This window comes from Periplaneta americana, chromosome 10, assembly GCF_040183065.1.
Source record: "Periplaneta americana isolate PAMFEO1 chromosome 10, P.americana_PAMFEO1_priV1, whole genome shotgun sequence".
NCBI classification, from domain to species: Eukaryota; Metazoa; Arthropoda; class Insecta; order Blattodea; family Blattidae; genus Periplaneta; species Periplaneta americana.
This window is the reverse complement of record NC_091126.1, coordinates 174,118,794-174,142,906: the sequence shown is the minus strand read 5'-3', so window position 1 is coordinate 174,142,906 and position 24,113 is coordinate 174,118,794. Positions and strand designations below refer to the sequence as shown.

Sequence of the window (24,113 nt, the reverse complement as noted above, 5' to 3'; positions counted from 1 at the left end):
GGACGGACAGTAGATAGCATGTCTGAGTAATTTTATCTGTGCGGGTCGGGCAGAAGTGAAGATTGAATTTACAGTACGTAAGGTACTCTTTTATAGACTAGGTACAAAATTATTTCAACATGAGTTACTAGTACGAAGGACGAAACTGGCAATTGGAATTAGATGCAATAGTCTATAGTGCGATAATATTCACATTATCGAAATGAACGGCCACCATTTTCAAAAATGTGTTTAAATATCCATATTATGATTATTTTTCAATTTAACTCCATTCTCTATATTGTATGCTAATGTGCTGTAGACAGTATAATATACACTGCATAATGAATACGTTCGCATGGCTAACTCAGTTCGTGAGTTAAAACACTTATTCTTAATACAGTAGTGTATTAAGATTAAACAAAAAGCTAATGAAAATTATCGAACTCAAAATCGCGATATTTCCTAGTTTACGTAAATGGATGAACTACTTTTCTTCCCTCCTATATCTAGTAGAGTGATTTGTTTGTGTTTTACGCCAGTATCATCGAAGTACAGTCGCGGAAGGGGGTAGCAATCTGTGTTTCCGGTTCTCTAAAGGTATAGCCAGGTTAATATTAAAAATGTTAGTAAAAATAAAATGATGTCCCTGTATTACTGAAATGATAAAAGTGTGTTTAACAAATGTGCCAACTTTGGCTGTTTTTCAACAAATACTGTACTTTTATTAATGCAATCATTTTAACAAAAACGTGTCTTTTAATGATTTTCTCATGTAGCTCTCCCTTCATAAAAGTGGACTTCAGTGGATTCTAAGTTGAATCGGAGCCCAGCAGATCAGAACCGAATTCAGGGAATTCCAAGTAGATCACAACCCTTCTTGGGTGAATTCTAAGTTGAAACGGAGCCTAGTAGATCAAATCCTTCTTCAGTGGATTCTACGTTAAATGGAGCCCAGTACGTAAAAACCGACCGCAGTGTATTCTGAATTGAAACGGAGCACAGCAGATCTCAGAAAACAGGACCTGGCCTCGACACTAAATATGCGAACTGAAAGAATTGCCCAGCTCTTCAGGAACTTCGGCTCGTGTCGGAGTTGGCAGCGCTACTCCCGAAGGCGCGCAGCCCGCAACCCACGCCGCGGAGTGTGATCTGCATCAGTGCATCGCTGGAGGCTCGCCGAGGAAGACATGCGGCCGCTCGTTCTGTCCGTGCTGCTGGGCATCCTGCGTCTTTCTTCATGTAAGTTCAAATGCTCGTCTTCCTGGTGTTAAACGTTGCTGACAGAATGCAGTAGCTTTGTTTTCAATCTTATCCAAAACGGTAAATAATTATGGCGGCTTTTACTTTGTATAAATTAGTCCAGACAAAATAACTCGTCTTTAACGAAAATACTAGCAGCAGTCACAATTATTTACCGCTTTGTTTTCTTTCCTTCTTTTCTTTCTGGGATCCTTGTCTCCTACATTAATTCATTAAAATAATTGTATGTATGTATTTATTCACACTGCAATGGGTATATACCCGGTGGCAGTGGTAACTAATGACACTCAATAATGACAATAGTAAACTTATTAATTAAAAATACACTTAATAATAATACCAATAATTAATACAAATAATTAATACTAATAATACTAATAATAATAATAATAATAATAATAATAATAATAATAATAGGGAATATCCTAAATTAAATTAAGCACGATCACTTAATTGATTAAATGGCGATCTTACTCGTGTTAATTCTGTAAGCATGTGCGGCTTACAGCTGTTTCGGTGTTTCTTCACACCATCCTCAGATCCTACTAGATCTCGGCGTCATCTCGAACTTCGCTGCCTGTTGTGTGGGTGTGTTCGATTGTTGAAAATTGTTGAAATGTGGTGTCAAATAGTGTGTGTGTTCTGAAATTGATCTGTGTGTTGAGAATTTGATCAGGGTGTGTTTTAGTGTGTCTGTATATTTCATATTCTTCTAGTGTGTTGAGTTTTTGGTTTTTAGGTTGTATGTGTAGGATTTCCATGTCCGTACTTATGTTATTGTATGTGTGGTTACTTACTTACTTACAAATGGCTTTTAAGGAACCCGAAGGTTCATTGCCGCCCTCACATAAGCCCGCCTCCGAGGCTTATTATAGGGATACGTAACAAGCTGCTTTTTACGGTGATGGGTTGTTAGCCCTTCGCCCAACCCCCAAGCTGGAGGACCACCCCTTATCGGCTGTCCACGACTGCTTATTCAATATATTCGCAGCTACCCTCCATATCTGGAGGCCGTCTCCTCTATCCGCAACCTGAGGACGCGCCATGCCGTGTTGCATGTGTGGTTAGCATTAGTTATGTGATCGGCGTATGTAGATGTATTGTGTCCTCTGGTTATTGTTTTAATGTGTTCTTTGTATCGAGTTGGAATGATCTGCCTGTCTGTCCAATGTAGAAACTGTTGCAACTATTGCATGTGAGTTTGTATACGTCTATGTGGTTGTATTTATTTGTTTGTGTTGTTTGTGTGTTGAGATGTCTTTGTAATGTGTTTTCTGTTCTGTGTGCTATGTTTTATGTTTACACAATTAACACGAGTAAGATCACCATTTATTCAATTATTTATATTCAAGTGTTAAAAGTAGTGTACGAAAGGTTCAACATGGATTATTTATTTATTATTTATTTATTTATTTATTTATTTATTTATTTATTTCATCCACTCAACAATATAAATATAGAGTAGTGAATAACAATAATAACAGCAGTAACACAAATATACGTAATATGTACAATAAAATTGTATAATAGTAGTTTAAAAGCAATCCTCTATGAAGACGTCACTATACTTTTAGCATATTCTGAAGATAATTTACTACTAATACCCCTCCTCCACAAATTTATACTTATAGCAAACGAATATCACTTGAAAATATCAGTAAAAAAATAAAATCTTAGCATTATCAAAAGAAAAGGTAATTGTGAATTACAGGAACGCCACTTCTTACCTTTTTCAAAATCGCTGAAATAAACTATAAAATGGAAGTATTCATTAGTACAAATGAGGGACGTTTTCACAAAACTCGTTATCTGGGCCTACTTTTTTTCGATTTTGAGGTTTTAGCGTATCCTTATGGTTTTGGGTCAGGAGAATCCAATGGTGCTATCAGAATTAAGCTAAAGTTGGTAAGTATATCAGTAAATTGATCTTGAATTAAAAGAGATTTTTCAAAACTCGGTATCTACACTTGTGTATTTTAGAAAAGAGCTCTCTTGAAAAAAAAAAAGATTTTGTAGATAACGAGTTTTGTGGAAACGCCCCTCAAATAGACGTGATCACTTGGAGAGCTGTGAGTCCACCCAACCCGCCCTAAATAGGTACTTTACTTATATACGAAAATCGTCGTCTGTGAATGAAGAATGCAGCCATATTTCGTTAATTTCATAGTGGGTTTCAGTGTCGCCAACATAGTAATAATACTACACACCTAATAAAACCTAACCTAACCTTCCACCTGTAGCAACATTCTTCACGTTTAGTATCATTTCGTTTGCATGTATTGGCAACCCAGCTACTCGTGTCGGGGAGCCATCTAGTGGAAGTAGATCGTACTGCCAGGAAGAACAGTCTGCAATATTCGTTCAGTGGCCAGTAATATACTCCATCTTGGCGTGCCCAAGCTTCACAATTAATAAAGAAAAAACTGGAATATACCAATAAATTGTAAGACCCGTATTTTCTTATGGGTTATTCTTCACCTGACATAATTAGGAAATTAAATACAGATGTTTGATATGGGCAGGGCATGTAGTACATATGGGCGAATCCAGAAATGCATGTAGAGTGGTAGTTGGGAGGCCGGAGGAAAAAAGACCTTTGGGGAGGCCGATACGTAGATGGGAGGATAATATTAAAATGGATTTGAGGGAGATGGGTTTCAGAACAAAATTTCAAACCTGCTAGCCTTGAGTGCATTAAAAGACAAATAATTTTTTCTGCTTCCTGAACAGTTTGAAACATGCAGTAAGGGATAAAGGAAGGATTACTTCTCACTCCTTTAAAAGAGGTTATTAGAAGAATAGAAAAGCGTATTTTTTGTAAAGGGGAGTAGAGTGATAACAAAAGAGTCAAGTACAAGATGGATTACAGTGTAATGGTCCTCAACCCTCCCTCCCGAATCTTTGTAAAAGTGAACCCTGGGAAATTCCAAGGCCGAGCAAACAGTCGGTCAATATAGTCCGAGTCAGCTTACTTAATACCCTTAAGCCGCGTCTAGACTTGCAACCGAACCTCGTAACGCAACCGCGCTGCGTTCCTATCTGGACAGCGAACGGTACTTCGCAACTTCGGCGCGCAACATGAGCCCGCACGCAACCTGAGCGTTACGGACCGAGGCGCGCTGTGTTCCACCACTTGTCGGTTTTTCTGCGGAAAATCAAAGAATCCAGCGCGCAATAAGTGTGGACGTGCATGGAAGCTGGACGCTAACACCATTCGTGCCGCATGTGTGACTACAGTGCTAGTGCACTGGCCTTCCATTAAGACGGTCCGGGTTCAGTCTGCGTGGAATGTATGATGGAAAAACAGCGTTGCATAGGGGTTTTTCTCGGGGTACTCTGTTTCCCTCTTTCATTCCAACACTTCACTTCTCCTTCATTTCATCTCTCGAAACAACTGAATAAGGCGGACCACACAGCAGCGCCACTAGTGGCCTGGCCGTACCGAAATAACTAAAACAATAGACAATCGAAATTTCGCTAGTAAAATTCGCGACTATATTCTTTAAACATTATTTCAAATGCAAAGTTTACGGAGTATAACTGCGGTCTTTTGAATGCACTAGAAGAAAATACAGATTTAGTAAGATACATCAGGTTATTACAGCGAAATGAAGGAGAAATATGATGTGATTTAGGGAATATCACTGAAATCGACGAAATCAAATTTCGGGGCAATCGTCGTCAAGCTCTAGCTCGCCTTGGTGTGTTTCATAATCTACACAAAAAAAATTCAAGAGGATAGTGGCAAGGTTTTTGATTACTATCGGATGAGTGTTGATACTTTTCAATATATTTTAAATGTCATTCGTTCATCAGTCTCAAAATGGTCAAATTTCAGAGAAGTTACATCACCTGAGGAACTTTTTGGCATGTAGTAGCCTACATGCATAGTAACTTGTTAAGCTTTAAAAATTTTGTCTTGTTTAATTAAAAAAAATTAAGACAAAAAGTACTTAATGTTACGTAGGCAGAGCATATCATGACATGGTCGACTCATGTTCAGAAATGTTTGAAAAATAACGCTGTACGGAGTCCACGTGTTGTCCCGACAGAGGATGCCACCACGTGTTGCGCTGTTCGTCCGATTGAGACCGGAAAATCCCATCTCAATGGGCCGTCTTCGGCTGCAATCGGTCGAATAGGGCGAGTGTAATGGACGCGCGCCAGTGCCTTCTCTTGTCGGATCATTCGACTGTGTTCGAGCGTAGACGGACGATTTGTCAGTCGGTCGAGTTCGGTTCCAGTGGACGGCCGGCCTGAAGGTGTCACATCTCGTAGCAAGCAGGAAAAACACTCTCTCTCTCTCTCTCTCTCTGCGCCTCTGCCTGTTTGAATACCACCAGTAACAATGTCTGACGCACTCTTCTTTATGTCTAGTTCATAATGTTGACGTAATTGAAAATCGAACACACCCATAGTATGTATGTATTCATTAACACTACAATTGGGTATATATCCGGTGGCAGTGATATATAATACACAATAGTTACAATTACAATAATACAATAATTACAGCAATAATCTATACTAATAATAAATCTGTAGCCGAAATTTTTCTGGTAATTTTCGATTTTCCAAAAATAATTAGTCCTAACATATATAATTAACCGCCCTGAAACCGAAAATCGCCTTTTTTTTAATTTTTGTTTGTATGTTTGTATGTCTGTCTGGATGTTTGTTACCTTTTCACGCGATAATGGCTGAACCGATTTATATGAAAATTGGAATATAAATTAAGTTCATTGTAACTTAGAATTTAGGCTATATGGCATTCAAAATATTTTATTTAAAAGGGGGGTTATAAGGGGGCTTGAATTAAATAAATCGAAATATCTCCCTTATTATTAATTTTCAAGAAAAATATTATATAACAAAAGTTTCTTTAAAAAGAATTTCCGATAAGTTTTATTCCATGCAAAATTTTGATAGGACTGATATTTAATGAGCTAAATGAGTTTCAAAAATTACAATAACAACGCCATCTAAGGCGGTGTAATGAATTAAAAAACAAATGACTTCGTCTATAAGGGGTCTTGGACAACAACAATCGAAAGCTATGAAACATAACCTACAGAGAATCTTTTGTGTTTGTATGAAGTAATATCGGAAGCTAAATTAACCGATTTGTATAATTAATTATTAATTCACCATTGGAAAGTGTAGTTTCTCTAGATGGACATAATGCTATAATGTTATTACAGTAACTTCTGAGTGAATCGAGGACAGGTAAGATTAAAATAGCTTCTTCTGCACAGAAAACTTGATAGGCAATCGTTTCCTGTACTACCTAAAATAATTTTTTATGACTGGATCAAAATGATCGCATTTTAATTTTTTAATACAATTTAAATTAAGTAACATAATAAATGATTTATCCTTCTATCAAATACGAATGTTCCCTGGATCAAATGTCCTATTTTAATTATGTAATTACTTTATATTTATTTTTAATGGGTGCAGCGGAGCGCACTGGTACGGCTATTAAAAAAATTAAATAAACGTAAATTTCTTTCTAACTATAAATAAGTAGATGCAATAAACCTAGGACTATAAATAAAAACTATTCTATAATAAAGCCTACAATAAGCAAAAGCATATCTAACTTATAAGTACTTCTATTTCACCCAAATATTACCAATTTAAGTAATTACATATCAACTTAATTACATATCATTTTAATTACATATCACTATAATTTATTTACATATCAACTAAATTACATATCATCTTAATTAATTACATATCAACTTAATTATATATCAACTCAATTAATTACATGACACAACTTAAATAATTACACTGCACCTCCAATTACATATTCAGTCTAATCTTTTCAACCTTTCCTTAAATGTATTGATTTTAAGAGAACCACCCTGAAAGATTGCCACGGGTAAGCTGTTCCAGTCTACTATTGTGCGGTTAACAAAGGAAAATTTTGCCACGTCCGTGCTTTGTTTTCTACATTTAAACTTCCTAATATGATCAGTCCTTCCTAAGTATGATGGTGTTGCTAATCTAGCATTGATATCGGTCCATGCTTTTTGTCCCATTTGTGCCTTAAACAATGCGGTGAGTCTGGTTTTTCGTCGCCTTGATTTGAGAAGTTCCCACCCTAATTCTTTTACTATCTCCTCACCATTTCCCTTCCCCATTTTGACATATTTTGCTGCCTTGCGTTAGACCTTTTATATTGAATCGATTTGGTTTTGTCTGTATGGATCCCAACCTACTGCTCCATATTCTATAATTGGGCGAACAAGGGTTTTGTACGCTAATTCTTTTGACTTTCGGTTAAATTTCTTCAGAATGCGTATAGTACTGTACACTATCCAATACAACCCTTATTTCTTCAATTCTCTACTGGACAGTTGAACGATTAGACAATAGAGAGAAATCTGATTGCACACCGGAGATTTTGTGTTTTGCTTTTTCTTTTTTTTTTTTTTTAGAAGAATTGCTTATTTTTTATTGTACACTACTTTTATGTCTCACATCACCATATGCAACATTTCCATGGTATTAAAATGTACAGTACATTGTGATTGAGATTTAATTGACGCACAACTCTAACCAGAATTGTCCTTTCTCTGTTCGATCCTTGGTCAGATATTTTTTGTGTTTACTCTTACCGGTAAAATTCAAACAGTCAGTAAAGTAGCCAGTTATTAGACACAGCTAGTGCAATATTTGCAATACAAAACATAGTTGGTTCCCATTTAAAAAAGGAAAGTTGACTCTAATATTTTGAAGTTATTTCATGTACAAAAAATACATTACGTGTATCAGATGTCCCATTCGATGTAATTTAACTTGTAATTGTCGGTTTGTGTATATCTGAAATATTTCACACGCTATCGGAGGTGTAATAATAATAATAATAATAATAATAATAATAATAATAATAATAATAATACTTACTTACTTACAAATAGCTTTTAAGGAACCCGAAGGTTCATTGCCGCCCTCACATAAGCCCGTCATCGGTCCCTATCCTGTGCAAGATTAATCCAGTCTCTATCATCATATCCCACCTCCCTCAAATCCATTTTAATATTATCCTCCCATCTACGTCTCGGCCTCCCTAAAGGTCTTTTCCCTCCGGTCTCCCAACTAACAATCTATATGCATTTCTGGATTCGCCCATACGTGCTACATGCCCTGCCCATCTCAAACGTAATAATGATAATAATAATAATAATGGTAATAATTCAACCGTTATTTCATTCATTTATTCTTTGATAAGCATTATTAGCATGTACGGTAATTAACAAAACGCCAACGTCTGAATGCTGTTAAATTTATTTTAACAACAAATTTTATGAAACCAATTAATATAAAATCAGAACGAATTCCATTATTTTTTTCAGGTACGCTGTATGTATTACAGTTTTAATATTACTATTATCACCTCCAGTCTTTGCTTGAGCAATACAATATTATTAACTGATCGAAACAAATGCATCATTCTATGATCGTGCTGGAACAGCTGATCCAGTTTTATATCAACACTTATTTTGATTCTTTGAGCACCCACAAATATATACTCGTATTATGATTCAACCAGGACTTGCTACAATTTCACACATTATTTGTCATGAAAAAGGGGAAAAAGAAACTTCCAGAAATTTAGGAATAATTTTTTATATATTAGCAATGGTTTATTAGGTTTTGTATTGTGAGCACACCGTAGGAATAGACGTTGTTATACTAGCATACTTTACATCAGCAACTATAATAATATTGCACTACTTACAGCAGTGGTTGCCAAACACCATGAAATTGTGACCTAATAGAAATGCAACCCGCACACCACTATCGCAATGGGAGGGGTGGAGTGGGTCTCTCCAGTGAATAACAGTATAGAGACAGACTGTGATGAAAAAACAAAAGCAATATAATATTCTTCTACTTATTAACTATACACACTTTTTTCCATGTTAATTTTTTATCCTCCTATTAATTAATTATTTTTGTATTATTAATAAAATAAAGTAAATTTATTTTCTTATTTACCATAGAAAGAGCGTGTACTTTACATCAGCAGATATTTGAAATTAGAAAAACGTACCAGGCTGGTCACGAAGTTGTAAATTACACTACATACTTAAAAAAGCGTCGAAGTATTTTACTCCGATTAAGACATAGAATCCGATACTTTTTATTGTTTATTTATTAATGAAATATTCAAATTACACTATATACGTCGAAAAAACGTGAAAGTATTTTACACCGATTAAGACATAGAAGCCAATACTTTTTATTGTTTGTTTATTAATGAAATATCCAAATTACACTACATATGTCGAAAAAAACGTCGAAGTATTTTACCCGATTAAGACATAGAAGCCGATACTTTTTATTGTTGTTTATTAATGAAATATTGAAGTTACAGGTAAGGGCGTGGTAGTCTTCATAACAAGAAGAATAATGACAACGTATATTGTTCTTTTATACTTCATTTAAAATTTTACATCAAATTAAGTATCTCACACTTTTGCTCTCTGCACAAAATAAATACTGTTCCTCCCATGCTCTTTAGAATTAAGTTTTTACTTATTATCTGTTTTCGAAAAGACATCGAAACATATTATCCTACACACTTGTAACATTACTGTGCATGTGTACGTCCGCTGCTGATAAATGTCTTTAGGCCTACTTATATCGAAGTGAAGGCCGTAAACAGAGGGTGGAGGTATGATGCCATGGTTACGCTTGAGTGGAGGCAGGGGCATGTGTCGCGACACAGCTTTTGGCGATCACTGACCGACAGGAATTAAAATTTTTAGTTGGTTCCTTCCTGTATATTTGGTTACCAATTATCATTTAGAGCCCCTTGCTTAGGATTTGTATAAATTGGTCTCATCTCGTCAGAAGATTAAGAAATGAGAGGTTTTTCTTAACTGGGTTATTTTACGACGCTGTATCAACATCTAGGTTATTTAGCGTCTGAATGAAATGAAATGCCGGTGAAATGAGTCCGGGGTCCAGCACCGAAAGTTACCCAGCATTTGCTCGTATTGGGTTGAGAGAAAACCCCGGAAAAAAATTCAACCAGGTAACTTGCCCTCACCGGGATTCGAACCCGGGCCACCTGGTTTCGCGGCCAGACGCGAAATGAGAGGTCTTAAAGCCCATGTTTTGGCGTGTATGATGTTACATACTATTATTATTATTATTATTATTATTATTATTATTATTATTATTATTATTCGGTATACAATTTCTTACCGGAAAACAAAGCTGAACACGCTTAATTTGTAGCTAAAATAGCAATCCTTTTTTTCGCAATGTAAGACAAGTAATAAGATGATGATGATGACGATAACGATGACGATGACGATGACGATGACGATGACGAGGACAATGACGACGACGTTCAGACAGTACAGACAGGGAGATACATTTCTAATTACTGCTCTGGAATAGAATCTGGGTTGTCTGGATTTGAAACCAGATATGTCATCACAGAGGTGGGTGATGACAACATATGACAAATCTGAGAGTCGTATGGGGTGTTTTTCTTAGTCCATCATGCAATAATCTCACAGTCCCTGCAGCAGCGACTCAGGTCGACGACGATCGAGCACGTTGAGTTGGATTCAGGGCAGTAATTAAAATTACGAAGCAGCCTTCAGTACTAATGGGGCTCCAGTCTAACGACAAGGTCCATTTAATTCTGAGTGACGTAAACGGCCTGCAGGAATCCTGTAGCTGATTTAATGAGAGTGCTTCCGCTGCACCATATTCCAGCACTGTTTTATCTTTTGCATTTCTTAATGACCCTTCGCAATCTCAGACGTGATTCAAATTGAAATACTGACGATAGCCATTTAGTATCACGGGAGTGGTCGTGGAATAAATATCGAAATACTGGAGGACATATCATTCGAGAAGCTGTGTTCTGCGGAACTACTTGTGTTCCCTAAAAAGAATTCCTTACTTCAACTGTGATTTGTTACTATAAAACCATTGCTTGCATCGGGATCGCTTCCTTTATACTGTCAAGATTTCCAAATAAGTTCACACATGCGAGTATGTTAAAATTAAATAGAGATGAAGGAAGTTATTTTCTTGTAACAGATCCAACTGTTTAAGTTCCCTGAAAATAAATAAATCGAAACAACTGTTCCGAAATAACAATAGGCCTACCATATACAGGGACATCATTTTATTTTTAATAACATTTTTAATATTAACCTGGCTATACCTTTGGATTAACGATTGAGAACCGGAAACACCGTTTGATAACCCCTTCCACGACTGGAGTTCGATGATACTGGCGCAAAATAGAAACAAATCACTTTACTAGGTATAGGAGGGAAGAAAAGTAATTCATCCATTTACGTAAAGTAGGAAATATCGCAATTTTGAGTTTGATGATTTTCATTGGGTTTTTGTTTAATCAAAATACAGTACAGTATTAACAATAAGTGTTTTTACTCACGAACTGAGTTATCCATGCGAACGTATTCATTATGCAGTGTATATTATACTGTCTACAGCACATTAGCGTACAATATAGAGAATGGAGTTAAATTGAAAAATAATCATAATATGGATATGTAAACACATTTTTGAAAATGGTGGCCGTTCATTTCGATATAGGCTTCAGTTCTTTTGTGAATATTATCGCACTATAGACTATTGTATCTAATTCCAATTCCCAGTTTCGTCCTTCGTACTAGTAACTCATGTTGAAATAATTCTGTACCTACTCTATAAAAGAGTACCTTACGTACTGTAAATTGAGTCTTCACTTCTGCCCGATCCGAAAAGATAAAATTACTCAGACATGCTATCTACTATCCGTCCAAGTAGTATGTTGCAGGATCGTAGAAAGGGGGAAATTACGTGACAGTTAATTACTTAACGAGGCCCTTTTATTTAAGTTATTTTAAACAGTTGTATAATATTACGTAGACGTCCAATTCCTAACAGAAATTAATGTTTTCAGAAAAGAGCTAAGACAGCCCAGCCACTAGCCTTTACAGAGGGGCTAGCAGAAGTAGGTGGGGAAAATCGTGATGCGACGTAGGCAAACGGACGACAGTACCTGTGCGAAAATATGATTCAATATTGAAAGCTCTTTCGTCACTGGAAAACGCGAACATATTTCTGGAGCGTACTATACTCGCTAACTCAGTTCTGTTTACTATATGAGGCCTTGGTTCTGTGTGGAGGACAGCTGGAACGTCATTAGTTTAGTAGAAGGGGTGAGAGTGAAGTAAATTAAAAAACTCGGGTACAATAAAAATTGATTTTAAAATAAAATGATGTCCCTGTTTAACTACACAGTGGTACATTGGAACATGTGTGTACTACATATTTAATGATAAAACACACATGTTAGGTCAATAATGTGTGTACTACTAATATGTAATAAAATAACAATGCTCTTTTGGACACTAAAAGACCACACACTTCCGTATATACCTGTTATATATCAATCTTATCAATGTTAAAAAAGTTATAAAATGCCCAATTATTTCAGATACTGTTGGGTTGAAAGTGAGGCCTCTTTTAAGGACGTTTGTTTATTTCTGTTCAATACACTAATGATCAATAATTTTCAAATATTGATTGGAAAATAGTATATGATTTTTATATAGGTCTGTTTAAAAAAAAATCAGATATTTTATTTGTTTACAAATTAACTATTTAAGAAAATTTAACAAAAGTAGATTCACATCATAACATTACTCTCTGAATTAGTGTCCTGCAATGTTCGAATATGAGAGAGGCAACCAAGAAATTACAAACTTCGTCTTCTTTCATATGAAAAACTAATCGCAAGTTCTGTGCTAAAATCCTTAAGCGGTTAAAACATGAAGGGATGAGAGTGAAGGACAGAGAGTATTTTATAACAAGGTGGAACAAACACGACAGACCTCCTCCTGCAGAGCGAACATCGACGAATATCGAACTTCACCATACTCGACAAACGTCAACCGAACATACTCATATTCTTTGCTGATGCTTCTTCCAGGTGTCTAATATTCACATACGCTTATTATTTAATCTTAAATATAAAAAAAACTGTATCTTTGTTTTTAATAAAAATTAATTTGAACTCCTTTTATTTAATGCACTATATGGTGATAAATCTTTTAAAATAGGTAAATCTGCGAATTGTTTGAATATTGTAGTAGTTGATTCTGAATTAAATTGGGATTATAATTTACATTCTCTGTGTAGTAAATTGAATAAACTGTGTTTTGCAATAAGATGTGTAACAAATTTTATGGACTACATGGGTTTCCTTAATGTTTACTTTGCTCTTGAACATTGCATTCTGTAGTAAAATATTTGACTATGGAGTCGTGCGTATAATAGAGATCTTGTGATGCAAAATTTGGTTCTGATATTAATTTTTAATGTTAAGACAAAGAGATTCTTTAAGACATGTAGTATTCAAAACACAAACATTTTGGAATATGTATTATATGACTTTCTTGTGTTAAATTCTATCGTACCTGGTTTACATGTTTCGACTTATTATGGGTCATCCTCAGAACTGGTCGTTGTTGGTCTTGGCGCCTCTTGTTTTGTTTCCTGTGAGGGTGTATTTGTGTGGTGTAAAGTGGAGTCAAAGAGTGTGTGTGTTCTGAAATTGAGTTGTGTGTTGAGAATTTCATTGGGTGTGTTTTTGTGTGTCTGTATATTTCATATTGTTCTAGTGTGTTTAGTTTCTGGCTTTTTGGTTGGATGTGTAGTATTTCCATGTCTGTGTTGATGTCTCTGTAGGTGTGGTTAGCATTTGTGATGTGTTCTTTGTAACGTGTAACATCACAGCCATAATAAAATTACAAAACACCTCCACATATGCTGAACACATCACAAATGCTAACCACACCTACAGGGACACCAACACAGACATGGAAATACTACACATCCAACCAAAAAGCCAGAAACTCAACACACTAGAACAATATGAAATATACAGACACACAAAAACACACCCCAATGAAATTCTCAACACACAACTCAATTTCAGAACACACACACTCTTTGACTCCACATTACACCACACAAACACACCCTCACAGGAAACAAAACAAGAGGCGCCAAGACCAACAACGACCAGTTCTGAGGATGACCCATAATAGGTCGAAACATGTAAACCAGGTACGATAGAATTTAACACAAGAAAGTCATATAATACATGTTCCGAAGTGATACAGTGTTAAAAATTGTGTAATGAAGATGTACAAACATTTTTATCAATGATTGGAATTTTTATATTTAAGCAGTAGTAATGTACAAAAATAATAAGTTTGTTTAGCACTAATAATGAAATTCCCAATCATGATACTGTAGTAATAAAAATATTCACATTTATAAATATAGAACTGTTAAATACTCAAAATCTCCTGTGAATACTAGTCTTGTTAGTAAGAAGGCACATCTTGATTTAGTAAATGTTTTAAAATTGTTTAAAAGGAGATTGAAATTTTATTTATGCGAAATAACGTATTATAAGTCCCGCGCCGTGACGTCGCCGTCTAAGGCATCCCGCCTAGGACTCGCGTTACGGAATGCGCGCTGGCTCGAGTCCTCTGGGGGAAGAAATTTTCTCATGAAATTTCGGCCAGTGTATGGGACCGGTGCCCACCCAGCATCGTAATGCATTTGGGGAGCTACGATAGGTAGCGAAATCCGGTTGCAAATACCAGCTATAACGGCTGGGGGGATCATCGTACTAACCACACGATACCTCCATTCTGGTTGGATGATCGTCCACCTCTGCTTCGGCATGTGGGCGTGAAGCCAGCAGCCGGCTGGTCGGTCTAGGCCCTTCACGGGCTGTAGCGCTACGGATTATTTATTATTATAACGTATTATAATTTCAATGAATTTTTATATTATATTTATTCAGAGTTATTGAATTTAATGACTATATCTAACTTATCTATATTATGCGCACCAAAGAGGCGTAAATGACTTTATGAACTAACCATGAATTATACTGTTTGAGTGAATGATGTCGTGGGATCGGCAAGGAGATCTCTTCGTTAAGTGAGAAACGTGGGCAAGGAATTTTCTGGTAAATTTGCTTGGAATCTTGATGCTTAGGGACAGAATTATTTCACGAGTTAAAAATACATGACACGAAAGGGAGAAATTACTGTATTTCTGTCGTTCTGGGCAAGAATTCAGCTAGCTAATATCGTATGAAACATCCAGAGTATCAACCATTACACCAGCGAGAAAGATTGCATTGCAATAGGTGACAACTAGGCCTACTTCCTGGGCAATTTCCACTCACACATGCTCAATCCACAATCCCAACTTCTCTGCAGATTAAACTGTCAATCAGCCATGATATGAATCAACACTTCAGGGATAGTAGTAGATTTATAATGCCCAAATATTTCCAGAAGAGAGTAGGTTAAGCATACTGAATCAATATTATTCCTTCATGAGATTTGTTTGCTTGGTTTCCAAAAAAAAAAAATGACATTTCTCATTCGATAAGATATAAAACTGCCTACAGGAGTACCAAACTGCAACAGCTATGCAACTTACATGTCTCGCGGAGAAATTCCCATCGGGATCAAATCGTGTCTGTTTACTTAACTGATACATATATTACGCATTATTCTGCAAGAACTCTAAAATTACGTCTTAATATTCGTTTCGTGTGATATTTGTTCCTCTAGCGCTGTTTACACACGGAACTGAACGGTGTGCATTGTGAATTATGGAGGGGAGAAGTTATCTTTATCTCGAACAAACTTCCGTGCCTTAGTGAAGATTGCAGGTGAAACTTGGAATGTTTGATGTTCAAGCTTAAACTTTATGCCCGTGAAAAGAAAGCATGAAGGCTAAATCTGTTATTTTAGAAATTCCATATGTTGCATATTTACTGCAAATTAGTAGTGGTTAATTAAAGGGGAAATAGAAACCGCATTAATCACTTCTTTTAATTGTTTTCTGAAGTCAAAGTAATAATAATTTTTTTTCATTGTTATGTATCAATAAAAAATTATAGGGTGCTATTCATAGACATTTCGCTAGCCCGGGCTACGAGCGTGCTAAACAGGATTCATATCATATCATATCATATCGCTGACACTGGTTTATGAATACGAAAAATGTTAGTTCGCTGATCATCCACCGAAAGCCCGCGCTAAGAATGTCTATGAATACGGCCCATAGACACCAAAACATTGCCTATACTGTTTTCGCTGTAAGAAAAATCCTAATGTAAACACAAGCACGTGGCTGTCATACCTGTGATTGGCTCCCAGTCGAAACACTCACATGACGTAGGAGAATATAGTTCGTATTTGGAAACCATAATCTTGTATTATTTGAAAATAAAAAATCGAATTCTAGTTGTTAAATACGATGAAACATATAACTTCACTCATATGTAAAACTCTATGTAAAAGAAAAGCTACTTTTATATTTTGTTATGTACTATGAACGCGGATGAATACCAACAGTAATACCGAGGTAGTCTGTTCTTGTAACAAGCTGGCGATACTTGAACTCGTCGTTGTTCACTTAACCACGTGGTACTGAAGTATGGCTTCTACATCCTCGGTGTGTGTGGTTATTAAACATAAGAGTGGAAACCCTCTCAAAAACGGAGAAAAAGAAATAGTTTTAAATGTATATAATAAGTTAAGTGAGTTTTAATTACAATAATTATAAAGTAAATGTTTCCTGAGCAAACAGATGCACAATAGTGAGGTTAGGTCTACTTGACGAGCAACGGGAATTGTTTAACATGAAACAGAATGTACAACAGTAGGCGGGAACACGTACTGAGAATCTATGGCGCCAAACATTGGCCAATGAAGCCTCACTTCAGTCACGTGCTATTGTTTACATGAGGATTTTTCTTACAGCGAAAAGATTATAGAAGCAGCTAAAGGTTTAAGGAACACTGGCTATAGGATGGCGTTAGTTGTTTACTTTACTAATGTACCTTTAATTTCGTATGTAAAATTAAAGACGTCGCATGAAGGAAGCTCTGTTAATTCGAAGTTTAATGGGTGCTGGTTTATTGTATTCTAATAGATTATTTCGACACAGCATGCCTATTTTCTGTTTAAAAAGTAAACTTTTCGTAAGGAGTTCACTTGTGATCTAGTGAAGGTACTGCGAAGATGTGGTATTAAAATGTGGCTTAAAATTTGCAACATTGCCTGTGCTTGCAAAAGACTTCGGAGATGATTATTTTTCAGTCAAGAGGGAAAATATCTTATAGTATGAAGAGTGTAAGTTAGATATAAAAGTTAATAAACGTCATGATTTACAAAATTATTGTGAATCTAAAAGACCATCGAACATCAAATTATCTAGTGATTCGATATCTGATCAGTCCACTCTTTATTGTAACTTGTGTCTGATGCTGATATGTGCGAACCGTTCCGCAATCTTGCGAATTCACATTTTAAGCACTTCATCATTGAAAATACGTCGAAAATTGCCGACTCCAGCAGCCATGCGTACACAGTAGGCCTACTTACCCTCGTGTTATTAACTTTAAATTCTATACGATCAGCTGTTGGTAACAATAAAAGGATTAAATTAAAATTGAAAAGTTTTCTTTTAAAATCCTGCATATTCAAATCTCTGTGAAGTGTAATATGTTCTAAATAGTGAACAGTCAAAAGATAATACTCAACTACATTATAATAAATATAACCTATTTCAAAATGTCGCACCAACAACTTCGTGTTATTTCGAGATAATATTTTCTTGTTTGAGTGACAATCGATACAGGTTTACATATGACAATTTACGAATGTATGCAGTTGAACATTGCAACAAAATTAGTGACATTTAAAGTACCGGTACACCATTAATTTTTACTTAAAATTTATCACCATTTTTTTTGCAAAGAAGAGAATGAGATAAGTCGCTTTCGTAAATGCGTGTTATAGTCTATTTGTTTTAGTCACCTGACTATACCGAGCAATGTTTTGATTCAAGCGTAACAGTGTTCTGAACAAGTCCCTGTACCACCCTGAGTTGATGTAAACAACAAGACTTATACGAGAGGGAGAGTTAAAAAGTAACCTTAATAATTGTTTTATTAATTGAATATGTGCAATAAGACTACAAACACTTCAACATAATCCCCACTACGTTCAGTGCAAGTACTCCTATTATACAGATATTATATATATATACTACAATCTACTATGAGAGTCTGATTTTTTATTTGTATATTAAGGTTACTTTTTGACTCCGCCTCATATAATATGCGACAGGTATGAGGACACTGAATTTGGGTATAAAATTAGCCGTGCCGCGTGGCTTCTCTCGGTAATATCTCGACATCGAAAACATGTATATTATCGGACCATCGGATCTGTGCCCCTTCAGCGCTGTCGCCGTTCTTGAAAAAGTTAACGCCTGTACTCACTCCATTCCACCCGCTTTCCTCCCACCACGTCAAACAGCAGGCCACGAACCTTGCCGAATAGGGATGTTGCCAAACTTCCGTCAAACGTTGTCATAAATAACTGGTCCTCCATGCTACAATATCATTTCTTTCAATCAAAATACATCTTGTATTTCTACATTTTTTAAACCTAAATCGCATGTCTCGAATCACTTTCCGTAGCGCTTCTTTCTAACCTTGGATATTATTGCTTCTCTCGCAACCTTCAGTAATTTCAGTAATTTCTTCAATGTTGGAACTTCTTTCTGCAAGGTATTAAATTCTTGTATCTTTTTTCTTAAAATATAGGGGAGAGTCGGGTAGTATCGGACATCGGGTAATATCGGACAGTGAGTTTCTTTCATCTACCGCACGATGATAGTACCTGATTGACATGGTTACGTTTCTGTGATGTCGCATAGAGAAACGTAACCATGTCATTCAGGTACTACCATATGGTGGTAGATGAAAGAAACGCACTGTCCGATATTACCCGATTTCCGATACTACCCGACTCTCCCCTACATCGGTTCTCTTGGTCTGTTCTTCCCTGGTGATTCTAACTTATCATCTCCTGCACAGACTCCCTCTCTCCTGATTTTCTTTATTATGCGCTATGATCTGCCTATATAAATTACATAACATATTGTATTAGTATTAGTTAAATAAGTAATTTTAATACGTAACCAATTGAAATAAAATAAGTCTCACCAGTGATCGCAGCTGCTTTTATCGTTGCCTTATTTATAGGCAAGAGATGACCTGTTTGTTTCTCTTCATCGCAGAATGTTATTACTTGCTTAATAATATATTTTTTTCACCACTGTGCTGCAGTATTCATGTTGAGTTGACAACACTGGACTGCAAGTCCAAATAAACTGTCCCGCAAGAAGGCTCAAAATTGTGAATAGTGGGGGAGAGAAAGGGAGAGAGATAGAAAAGAGAGAGATAGGAATGCAGGGAGAGAAATGAATTACCGAGGCTGAGAAGGACTTAGGGTTCAGTTCGCATATCTTACGGGGGCACAGATCCGATGGTCCGACAATACATCTGTGCGACCACTCGTGTAATCGTGAATTCTGCAATATTAAAGTGATAATAAACAGGTACGACACACTTTCATTAAGCCATAATAAATAATTTGTTGGGAGCTGAGACCGATTTTAGAATAATTTCAGAATGTCGCTTGAAATTGCATGTCCTTCATTAATAAATACTTTTCTTATCACAGACTCATACTCTCCAATTTTAAAGCGCAATATCAAAGAACTTTCAGCCAAAACAACTGTAGTTTCTTTCCCGAAACTGGTTGTCCATTATTATTATTATTATTATTATTATTATTATTATTATTATTATTATTATTATTATTTAGGTCATATAAAGTGGAAGTGGAGAGCGTTATCATATAAAATATACTGTGCCTTATTAACTACATAAATTTTTACTCCCGAGGAACATTTTCCGAAATTATCAGACCCTTTGTAGAGACTAAGAAAATTAATTGTTATTCCCATTTTCAATAGATCAGTATTTCATGAAAACTACTTCGTAGAGTATATTATAAATTTCATTATCTCTAACTCCTATTTTTAATTATAAATTTAGCATGTCTAAAGTTATTCAAAATACTGCTGGAAAAATATTTCTGAGACCAGCAGGAAAGCTGTAAGATACTTTAAGAGTACAGCTAATTCCTATCAATCTATGGCGGATTTTTGCACATATAACGAAGTTTATCCTATATCTTCCTCCTTTGGCTTTTGGCAATAGACTGACAAACGGTGAAAATCTCTTAATGTGGGGTAACACTACGCCGGAATATACTAACTCATAAACTTTTTAACTTTTTCATGTTCTCTCGCTTTTATTTTATTGCTGAAACTCGTGTTTTCAATGTCATGCTCTTTTAACTACACTCCTTAATACGTATTTTTTTTATTTTGTGTTAGAAGAAAATACTGATGTTTGACAATTTTAAAATGAATTTATTTTTTATCAGACAATCTATCAAAGGTAGAGAAGTGATTTTGCATAATATTGTAGATATAACATGCATAAATACACACAAGAAATTTCATCACAGAATGTTGGATAGTTTTTTAGTTATGAGGGAAACGCTTCATCACTGCACAGTGAACTGCAACAATTTTGAATTTTGGAAAAAAAAATTAATTGTAAATATATATATATATATATAACATATAGTAGGACATTGCTTTACACATACAATTTTCATTATTGTACAAGATACAATAATGGAGGAAAAAATGTTGAATATTTCCAAAATGTTCCTGCCGTAAGCTGTACCTAACCCCTTAAGGCATTCAGGCCTCGTAAATCACAAACTTGTCACAAAGGCGGGATTCGAACATGACCTCAAGGCCTCGAGAATGGAATAATTAACGAATACGAAGTTGGCCAGTGTAGCCTATAAATAAAGCCGGCGCGAGCTATGCAGCAGTGTGTGTTACAGAGCATTAATAAATGCTATCTTTTGTAAGATTATGCAAAAAATGTAGAAAAACAGTTTACATATGGGTGGCGCTCAACACATTGCCTCGTGCCAGACCCTTCTCGCAAAAGGAAGTCATTCCAGAATAATACTACTCTTCGATCTGTAGCTCAAGAATTCATCTCCACTACAGCACACAAGCGCCGGCTTCCTCTTCGGCTCTGCTACTACTTGCTATCGCCACTAGAACTACTACCACCAAATACTATTAATATCACCACCACCACCACCACCACCACCACCATCACCACCACCACCACGACAACCTTGGCTACCGCCAAAATTACAATCAACTTCACCACTACCATCTGCATGGAATTTTATGATGGTGATGATTATTATCATTATTATTATTATTACCGTAACGTAGCTATTATTATTATTATTATTATTATTATTATTATTATCATTTACTTACAAATGGCTTTTAAGGAACCCGAAGATTCATTGCCGCCCTCACATATGCCCGCCATCGGTCCCTATCCTGTGCAAGGTTAATCCACCTTATATCACCATACCCCACCTCCCTCACATCCATTTTAATATCCTCCCATCTACGTCTCGGCCTCCCCAAAGGTCTTTTTCCCTCCGGTCTCCGAACTAACACCCTATATGCATTTCTGGATTCGCTCATACGTGCTACATGCCCTGCCCATCTCAAACGTCTGGATTTAATGTTCCTAATTATGTCAGGTGAAGAATACAATGCGTGCAGTTTTGCGGTGTGTAACTTTCTCCATTCTCCTGTAACTTCATCCCTCTTAGCCCCAAATATTTTCCTAAGAACCTTATTCTCAAACACCCTTAATCTCTGTTCCTCTCTCAGAGTGAGAGTCCAAGTTTCACAACCATACAGAACAACCGGTAATATAACTGTTTTATAAATTCTAACTTTCAGATTTTTTGACAGCAGACTAGATGACAAAATCTTCTCAACCGAATAATAACACGCATTTCCCATATTTATTCTGCGTTTAATTTCCTCCTGAGCGTCATTTATATTTGTTACTGTTGCTTCAAGATATTTGAATTTTTTCACCTCTTTGAAGGATAAATCTCCAATTTTTATATTTCCATTTCGTACAATATTCTGATCACGAGACATAATCATATACTTTGTCTTTTCGGGATTTACTTCCAAACCGATCGCTTTACTTGCTTGAAGTAAAATTTCCGTGTTTTCCCTAATCGTTTGTGGATTTTCTCCTAACATATTCACGTCATCCGCATAGATAAGCAGCTGATGTAACCCGTTCAATTCCAAACCCTCTGTGTTATCCTGAACTTTCCTAATGGCGTATTCTAAAGCGAAGTTAAAAAGTAAAGGTGATAGTGCATCTCCCTGCTTTAGCCCGCAGTGAATTGGAAAAGCATCAGATAGAAACTGGCCTATACGGACTCTGCTGTACGTTTCACTGAGACACATTTTAATTAATCGAACTAGTTTCTTGGGAATAAAACCTTATTCCTTTGCTATGGTCGTGCCAGAGAATCAGTCCTATTCAGAGGCTTATTGTAGGGATTCGTAACAAGCTGTTTTTTACGGTGATGAGTTGTTAGCCCTTCGCCCAACCCCCAAGTTGGAGGACCATCCCTTATCGGCTGTCCACGACTGCTTATTCAATATATTCGCAGCCACCCTCCATATCGGGAGGCCGTCTCCTGTATCCGCAACCTGAGGACGCGCCATGCAGTGGTGATAGATTATTAATATTATTATTATTATTATTATTATTATTATTATTATTATTATTATTATGATTATGGATGGATTCCCGATACCTACCAAGATATATCGGTACCGATCAATACCTCTAATTATGAGCTCGATATCTTTTCAGTACTTCGTTAACCTTCCAGTAGTCGTTCGCTCAAATGCAACGTTAGTGGTCGCGTGGATCACAGTTGTAATCCATATTGTAAGTTATTTTTTCGCATATATTTTCTTTTTAACTTTCCAGGTTAATTATTAATGATTAGACATTAACAGAATCTATTTTTTTTTTTCAAAATTTACAAAGCAATTCAAAGGGGAGATCTATAACTGAAACTTGACCAATATATTTCAGTATTATTTGTATTTATCCTGGTAATAATGAACAGTTTGACTCGTAGACACTTTGTTTTTTAGCATTAACTTCCTATGATTGTATGAGAAGATTCGAAGAGAACGTCAGGATGTAGACCTTCGGCTCCCCCCTCCTACCAATAGCGCATAACACAATGTCAATACGGCGGTTGCTGTCGTCTGCGATACAACGAACTTTTTTGTTGATTTTCGAGCTCGTTATTTTTTTTTTCCTGATTATTATATGCTTATATAAGTTGTGTTGGCGCTTGCCTACCGATCCGGAGTTGCGTTCGGGCGCGGGTTCGATTCCCGCTTGGGCTGATTACCTGGTTGGGTTTTTTCCGAGGTTTTCCCCAACCGTAAGGCAAATGTCAGGCAATCTATGGCGAATCCTCAGCAATATCTCGCCAAATACCATCTCGCGATCATCAATCCCATCGACGCTAAATAACCTCGTAGTTAATACAGCATCGTTAAATAACCAAGTAAAAAAAAGTTGTGTTAACTCTCGCTAAGCGGCTTTATATTTTATTTTATCAGTCTTAGTTATTATTTTATTATTGTTAATATTTATGTTTTATTATTATTATTAATTAATTTGTATTACTATCTTTGTATTATCTCCGTCACAGTTATTCTATTAATACTTTATTATTATTATTATTATTATTATTATTATTATTATTATTATTATTATTATTATTATTTCTATCATCAACATTATTATTGATATCTCTAAAATTTATGTAGACTACTGGGCTGTACCCGAGCACAAGCATATGCTCATTTCGGGTATCTATTCAAATATACCATTTCAAATGTATTATGAATAAATTTGAATTTGAATTGTTTGTCCAATTACATATTATAATAAATGTTGTAAA

General features: G+C 35.9%; 1 protein-coding gene across 3 annotated transcripts in view; it reads left to right on the top strand.

Annotated features, from left to right (window-relative positions):
* Window positions 1–1,070: 1,070 nt before the first annotated feature.
* Window positions 1,071–24,113, top strand: part of LOC138708167 (fibrillin-2) — a 176,381-nt gene continuing 153,338 nt past the window's right edge. For all 3 annotated transcript variants that reach the window (XM_069838428.1, XM_069838429.1, XM_069838427.1), the window contains exon 1: window positions 1,071–1,221. In XM_069838428.1, coding sequence (XP_069694529.1) covers window positions 1,170–1,221 — 52 coding nt within the window. In that variant the 5' untranslated portion in view covers window positions 1,071–1,169. The remainder of the gene's footprint in view (window positions 1,222–24,113) is intronic.